Here is an 8,432-nt window from a genome sequence, read left to right as displayed (position 1 = left end):
ATGTCGATAGTCGATGTGATGGATACATTAAATTTGAATTCAATAGCAAAAACTATTCTGAATGGAGTCATGGAGACGGTGTGTCATCACATACTTGTACAATGAATCAAATTTAATAATCAAAACCGATTTTTATCTATTATTGTAAAAAAACGTAAAGTCTAAAACTCATAAAAAAATTAATGTTTTTTTCAAGTAATTTTTTTTTTGATTATGGTCAAAAAATTGTGAATCGTATTGATTCTTTTTGAACTATATAAGTCATGAGACATAATTTTCAACTTTTGTAAAATACTAACCTAACCTGTTGCGTCACTGTTGTATTTTCGACATCCAGATTTCCTACTTTTCCTAAAATTTTTTTTCTTAATAACCTTCTCCGTGATATACTCTTTGGTTTCAAAAAAATCAAGAAGATCTGATAAGTAGTTCCAGAGTTGACCCTGTACAAAGATTTTTATTTCATATTTATATAGTTAGAAGATATATATAATATATTGTATCGAAATCGGTTCGGTGGATCTTGAGTTATACAATTTATTCAAAATGTACACTAATTTATATATTTATATTGATTTCTACGAAATTAATTTATTTTACTATTGATAATACAATGTTTTATCAGGTACTAAAATGATTAAATTATCATATTAATATAATGTGCATAGTTTGTAGTCCTTTTATTTATGTACCGCCCTACAAATAAAATTCTTGAGTTTTAAAAAGTACGAACAAAGTTTAAACGCGTAGTTCTTCTTCGTTAATAAGAAGTATGTATACATAAATGCATAGTGTATAATTATAAAAAGATAGATTTGCATTGGTATATTTTATGAAATTAATGGTTAAAGGGCTATAAAATATATTATGCACATTGGGTTGCGTGACAACAATATTGTTATACTTTAAACCTATGACCGAAGTCACGCAATCATATGTTTAATAAATTACTCAATCGATACGCCACATGCTATATGAAATTCCATTATTTTGTTACCCAAGTCCATTTCAAACAGTCGCAAGTCGGCGGAAACCAGCAGTATGCAAGCGGTCGGCATTCAGTTACCTGCAAATTGTATATAAAAGCTTTTAAAAGAATTTTAAATAATTTTTTTATTTATTAAGACGTTCAATGTTTATCCACTGGTAAGTGTTTCAAATCACTATTATGTAAATAATCTATATTTAGTATTTAGTTATTGTTAAAGGCCGGATATAATTCCGTTAAAATAATAACAAAATTGCAATGAAAAATACATAAAAGTTAAATAAAAATATTTGGGCAATTGGGTGTCACTCTCAGTGTTGGGAACAGATAACTAATAATTTATCTAGATAAAGATAAAGATGACTGTAATAATTTTTATCTAGATACAGATAAAGATAATTATACTAAATTTTATCTAGATAAAGATAAAAAAGCAGGTAAGTGGATATCGCTCTGCTGTACAGTAGATTACAAGTGGGTCGTTGTATAATGGTTGTATTAGACTTGAATTCAATGATATAATATCATTGTATAAGAAAAACGATTCTGAGCGGAGACGGTTTGTCAGTCTGGATATTTTATATTTTTTTTTATTATTTATTTTATCATGTAAGTTGAATTAATATTAAAATATTATAATTTTTTATTCGTTTCTATGGTGATAAACAAAGCGTTAGAAATTAAAATCCCATTTTTAGCGTTTTTTCGTAATTTTCCGGTGGTTTTTCCCGTGGCAGTAAATAACTATTGAGAAAATCGAAAAATGACCTCTCTAAAGTACCATATTGATCCAATTTGCTAAAAGATAAGGTACTATATGTTGAAATCGAAACACTCCTTCTGGAAGAAATTTTGTATACAAGATATAAAGAGAAAAAATAAAAGAAAAAATAAACACCATTGTAAAAACAATAGCTTCCTCGTTCCGCTCAGAATCTAAATTAGTACATTTTTATCTAGATAAATATGAGATAATTTCATGTTTAATTTTGAAAATATTCAGGATACCTACTTGAGTCTACAGGTAAAAAAAAATACATAATTTAAAATTTTTTAAAGCAGAGGACAGAGGTCGTACAGATTGGTTAAGCGATAACTGAAATACCGGGAATTCTAACAGGGTTTCATAAATATTAAATTGTTATAGATTATAATTATTATAATATTATTATGCTTGTGAGTCCAATATCCATGAATGTTGGTTTATTTTTGTCGGTTTAAAACAATAATTATTTTTTATACTTTGTACACAATTCTATGAAACGAGTATCAGCTAATGTGTCCATCATCATTCGTTGGTGGCCGGCGGGTAGCAGGGATAGATGTTTTTGATTTTGCTATTATTAGTTGTTCTTACAATCTTACCTACTACATGCCCATTACATATTTCTATTTCTGGGTTTTCTCATTGTTTACGATGTTAAACTCCAGACTAGCAATGAATATTAATAAATATTAAAATCATGGTGTTATACCTAATGCATATTACTAAACGTGTTTTCTATGTAATAGATGAAAAATAGAAAAATGTAAAAATAAAACAATAATAAAAATATTTTAAATTTTCAAATTTTTTTTTAGTTCATTTAAATAAATTGTCTAGATAAGTACTCATAGATAACTAGAATTTTATCTAGATGAAGATAAAGATAACTGAGTAGAAATTTGTCTGGATAAGATGAAAGATAAATTTATCTAGATATTTCCCAACACTGGTCACTCTGCTGTACAGGATGTTTTAAGTAGGCCACTTTAATGGATGGTGTTAAATTTAAATTCAATGATATAATATAATTGTATTAGAAAAACGATTCTAAGCGGAGGCGGTCAGACAGCGTACGATATTGCTAAGTGGTATTTGATGATATTATTATACATTAAGTATTTTATATATAACCTATTTACTTGGAATCATGTTTTAAATGTTCAATCCAGAATTGAAATAGTCGAACATCTTATAAATTTTTAAGCACAAAAAATTATATTTAAATTTTAAAGTATGAGAGTGTGAGAGTCCACCGTTAAACTCTGGGGAAGAAAAACTTCTTTTATAAGTATTGGGCCCGTGAAATTATAAGTGAATTAAGGAAAGAGTGAGAAAAATCAATAAAATAAAAATTAACGCGCACGCAGCCACCGCCGTTCATGCATTGCAAAATAAATAAATAAACAAACCGCGTCGGTTCATTTTTCGTTATGATTTTTTTTCCACCCATACCTTAAGAAAGAAATTTTACTCCAAAAATAAATATAACTTATTCAATAACCAAGAATAACGATTTGTGTTATTTTGTTGTAATTCTTTAATATTAATTCAACTTATTGGCCACCGTGTTAATAATAAATTATAGCAATATAAATATAATATAAAATATCCACACTGACAAACCTTCACCGCTCAGTATCGTTTTTCGTATGGATACAACGATATTATATAGGTACATGGGCACTGTTTTTTTTTTATAAGCATTTAAAGTTCGATTTTTGATAACATTTTTGAAATTTAAAATTTAAATATGATTTTGTAGTTAAAAATTTACAAAAATTATCATCATTTTATAGATAAGGATGGAAAACTTACAACAAGGATCCATGTAAGTAAACTTACTAGTTATTCTGTAACTAAAAAATGTCACAAACACCTATATAAATCACGTTTTTATTTTTATAGGTATTTTATGTTCAAATTTGGAGGAAATTACTTATTAAATAACGTCAGATTTGATTAAACCATCTGTTTATGGATGATTTGCGTCTATAAGAAAAACGGAATCTCATAAAACTGTCGAATATTGCCTCGATGAAGTAAAACGTATAATAGTGTGCGCTGTACCATTAATTTATAATTGTTATTATTATATGTATTTAATATAATATTAGTTTTCATAATCAATGGCTGTACGTTTCGTCAGATACGATTAAATAGAAATCTATGGCGCTCTGGCGGTAATAGCCAATTGAACCGTCATGGGTGTTCACTGGTCATTTATCTTCACTGAATGACCAATTAACTGACCATCGCCGTGAAATACATGGTCGTATATAATATGGTCGTTAACTTGTGGAAGGGCACTCTGAGAAATTTTCGTTCAAATAAGGCGTCGCGCAATAAAAAATAGTTTGGGAACCTCCGATGTATTTCTGTTTAAAAATAACCAATGGTAAACAAAAATACATTTTATATATTATATAATATACTAGCTGAACCCTTGCACTTCGTTGCCCATTAAGTGTACCAACTATATGTGACTCAAACTTTGTTCAATTCGTTATTTAATATTCGGTGTATGGTTTCAAAATTAATCTGATTAATTTTGATTCACAGCAGTACATTATCAGGTAGGCAATCTACCTGCGGTAGATCGCGGACTCCGTGCTATATGTACGTTAGTGTATGATTTAACACTAAAGTATCAAAAGTTATATCAAGTTTGTCGTATTCTACCTATGGTGGATTGATATAATCAATTAATACAAAATCCTAACCTAACATAACCGTACTAAAATCAGACGAATAAGAAGAAACCAAATTTTACCTATTTTAAATTAATCTAACTTCTTCTCAGAGGTCGTCAATATACTTATATATATATTGACGAAAAATAATAATACAAATCAACAAACATGCCCGATTAACCAATAGCAACCATTATAATACACTACTATTATTTTAATTTGCTACAATAAACTAAATTTTTTATTTTATAGTTTATTTTTTTCTGGACAGATGGCGCCATTGCTGTATTTTTGACATCCATATTTCCTACTTTTCTGGTGGATTTTTCTAAACAAAAGTGGTACTATGACCTCCAGCAGAATGTCAAGTATAACAGTAAAACATTTCAGCCAAATCGGTTTAGTAGTTTTCTCGGTTAGCGCGGTCCAAGAAAACCCTTACCATTTTATATAATAGTATAGATAACTCGCAACAATAATATTGTAATTTCTAGGTAACATCGTATAACAAACAGTTTAGTTTGACAGCATTCTAATAGAGAAGACGTTTTTAAAATCAATTCACTCAAAGCTAATTTTTAAAAAGCGTACATATCTTTCAAAACTCTTCAAAATAAAATTATATAAAATGGCGAAGAAAGTTGGAGACTCAGCCGAACTCAACTACGACATGAACTATAATTTGTTTCTTTTGAAGACTTCTATGCAAAACTTGAAAACAGCACAGGGTAATACATAATAATTATAACTACACATTTAACGTTTTACCACTCAGAACACAAATTCTGACTACTCCCCCCCTCCCTAGAAATATAATGCATTCATTATTTTTATATATTATGGGCGTTTTCTATTCAGTATTCATCGTCACGTTATAACTTATATAACCTATATACTCTATAATATGGTTGTACGATGCCGCCACGTATTTTGCATATCAGTATAATAATATATAACCATTTACCGCCACTTTATAATTATCGTTTTCATGTCGTAGAAAAACACAGTGTGAACCGCTGGGTGCACAAACTGTTAGCGAGCAATAAGACGGTCGCCGAGATGAAGCTACGTAACGATTTCATGTTCCACCTGGTAACGGCCGTCCAGGAGGGCGAGATCAAGGCACCTTTCAACCAGTATCCGCCGTCGTTGCCGCTCAGCAGTCTGACGTACCTGTTAACGGGCAGCGCACCCAGTGCTAGTGGCAAGGACGGAAAAAAAGGCGCTGGCGCTTGGGAGTGTGACCTGTCCAGCGAAGACACGGAAAAACCCATGCTGTACAGACAATCGCCCGACGGCGGAGCCTTTTTGGCCGCACAACCTGTACCAAAGTGTGGAGCGTTCTGTTATTTGGCCGTTGTCAGCAAGCCACCGGCAAAGGACGGCGACAAGCCCAAGTTGTAATAGTAACACGCGGGACGTACCGACCACCGTGTATGGTATACATATATATTATATTATATAATATATATTGTACCTAAAATAAATAACATGATTTTTTAAATCATTCGCTTCAGTATTGTTTTTTACTATTGTCGTTCGAATGCATAATACGCTTTATTAAGCGTACTTATTATGAATTATGGGTTAGCCGTTAATCGTAATTAGGCACAGTGACGCAAAAAAAAAAAAAACCACTGACGTTATAAAAATAACAACAAGGTTATATAATTTTAGAAATAAGTTTCCTGACGCTCACGATTACGTTTGAACGATTTTTATAATTTTATAGTTTATTTAAATTGGACACTATTTTTGTTTCAAATTTAACACATACCTTCATTACAGTGACTTACTCAGTGACGAGGTACACTCGACATCTACTGTACAGCAAAGTGGTTAACTTTTTCCGCTTTTTTTTTATTTGGATCTCGGTGTTTTTAAATTTATCGTGCGGAATGTGGTCTTGTGGACAACTGGTCAAAGATTTAAAATTTGAAACATATATATTATCCATAGATAATGTACAAATTCTTATATTATCTATGATATTATTACAGACGTAATTATAGATGCTAATATTCGATCTTAGTCATCATAGTTATAAACTAAGTCTGAAAACAAAAAATATCCATAAAACGTCTTATTGACATTGTACATTAACCGCAGTAGGTACCACGAAAAATCAATTCGTCGACGTAAAATGGATACTATTTCTGATAAGTGATATTGTAAAATAATATTAACTGGGGGGTTACCTGCAGTTTGTACAGTTCAGGATCAGCAAGTTGCTATAAATTATAATATAACATAATATTATGTTTATATGTATCATATCGTATGGTAAATATAGGTAATTTTTACAAATATCTATACAATTTATAGGTATAAATTAAGTAATTCACATTCGTATGTAAACATAATATATATTACATAGTATTTATTTCGTAATATTACCAACTGTCGGCTTATTGGTAGGTATTTACTGTTGACTGTTGTTATATTGATTATATTGTATTGAAACTAAAATATTAATAAAATAAAAAACTACGGGAAGGAAGTATATAATTTTGTACTTTTGCAGATTTTAGACAGCAGCGTATTATATTAATTGTACATTATAATATTATATTATGTAGGACGAGCATAGAGCACCGGGCTCCCGGTCATACTGTAGGAAACCAATTCGAGTTTATCTTCATATTAATTTAATTGAATAATTTTAGTTTGTCTGTCATCACTTCGTTGTCTTCATTGTCATACTAATCTATGGAGGTGTGTTTTATGTGTTTTAAAATTCAAAGTTAAATAATAATATAATAATATTCTAATAATGAAGCTGGGAGATACATTTAGCTCATTCGAAGCATTTTAAAGTTGTTTCACGGTCTACAAAGATACTAACTTTGTAGACTATTTTACAAAAGATTGTAAGACATTTCTTCAATTAATGCCAAATTCCCCAATGGCAGAATGAGTATAGCATCAAAATAATTAAAATATTATTATATTAAATTTTGCTGTATACATGGTGGAACAAAAAAAAAATAGTCTTGATGAACGTGTGAGATCGTAAGTACATTTATTAAACACATATATATATATAATACATACCTAAGTTAAACACACACATATTTAATTTTTTTTAATTAATATTTAAATGATTTAGTACAATGGTTCGGGGCTGTGTAGCTAGTATTTATTTAAAAGCATCTGAAAATGGGAAATTATTAGAAATTACAAAATTTAATGAAAATCGTAATCATGAAATTTCAAGAACTTTATATAGTCATCTTCCAAACCAAAAAAAAAATATAACAAAAACTAAGGCAATAGTATTACAATTTATGGACCTTAAGGCAAACAAAAAAATGGTTCAGAACAAAATTATGAAACAAAGTGGTAAAGTATTTACTCTAAAGTATTTGTCCAATATTCGTACGACAGCCGGTAAGAAAAACAATAATTTTATTGAGTGCTTTTACTACAGTGTATTTTTTAGGAAATCGTTATTCAAAGAATGACTTAGTTGAAGTTGTTAATAAATTAAAGGAAAAATTTAATTGTATAGTAGAAATATCAACAGATGAAACAAATAATTTGAATGGTATTTTTATACAAGACAAAGTTATGGCAGAGTCTTTCAGTTCATTTCCAGAAGTTATATATCATATAGGTATAATTGTTACAATTTATAATATTAATTTCAATATTTTTATTAAGTCATAATATTCATAATTCATCAATTGCCCTAGTATTTTGCTTTGTACGGACATTTACCAAGACGCTTAGCACTGTGCAAACATAAAACTTAAAATTATTATTATATTTCAAGGTTAACTTATAAACTTTAAATCATACTAAACTTGTTAGAGTCTAGAGAAGATATTAATTATTAATAGTAGTATACATTTTACTGTAAGTCTTCTATCCTAGTGAGACTTATCATATTTAGTACCATAATAGTCTATTATTAAAATAAAATCAATGAATAATGATAATAGTATAATACCTAGGTACCCAAAATTGTTTCCATATTTATTTCGAT

At 29.2% G+C, this 8,432-nt stretch overlaps 1 protein-coding gene and 1 long non-coding RNA gene across 2 annotated transcripts; both read left to right on the top strand.

Moving 5' to 3' along the window:
• The first annotated feature begins 850 nt into the window (after positions 1–850).
• Positions 851–4,146, top strand: LOC107882492. Its single transcript, XR_003838720.1, has 3 exons — positions 851–1,146; positions 3,551–3,582; positions 3,660–4,146. It is a non-coding gene; the product is annotated as an uncharacterized LOC107882492 (long non-coding RNA).
• Positions 4,147–4,907: 761 nt separating this feature from the next.
• Positions 4,908–5,951, top strand: LOC100575302. Its single transcript, XM_003241486.2, has 2 exons — positions 4,908–5,172; positions 5,442–5,951. The coding sequence occupies exons 1-2, from the start codon at positions 5,073–5,075 to the stop codon at positions 5,846–5,848; spliced, it is 507 nt and encodes a 168-aa protein (XP_003241534.1). The 5' UTR covers positions 4,908–5,072; the 3' UTR covers positions 5,849–5,951.
• Positions 5,952–8,432: the final 2,481 nt, after the last annotated feature.

The sequence above is a fragment of the Acyrthosiphon pisum genome, chromosome X, assembly GCF_005508785.2.
Source record: "Acyrthosiphon pisum isolate AL4f chromosome X, pea_aphid_22Mar2018_4r6ur, whole genome shotgun sequence".
Taxonomy (NCBI): domain Eukaryota; kingdom Metazoa; phylum Arthropoda; class Insecta; order Hemiptera; family Aphididae; genus Acyrthosiphon; species Acyrthosiphon pisum.
Note: the sequence above shows the minus strand (reverse complement) of the source record. Positions and strands in the feature narration are given on the sequence as shown.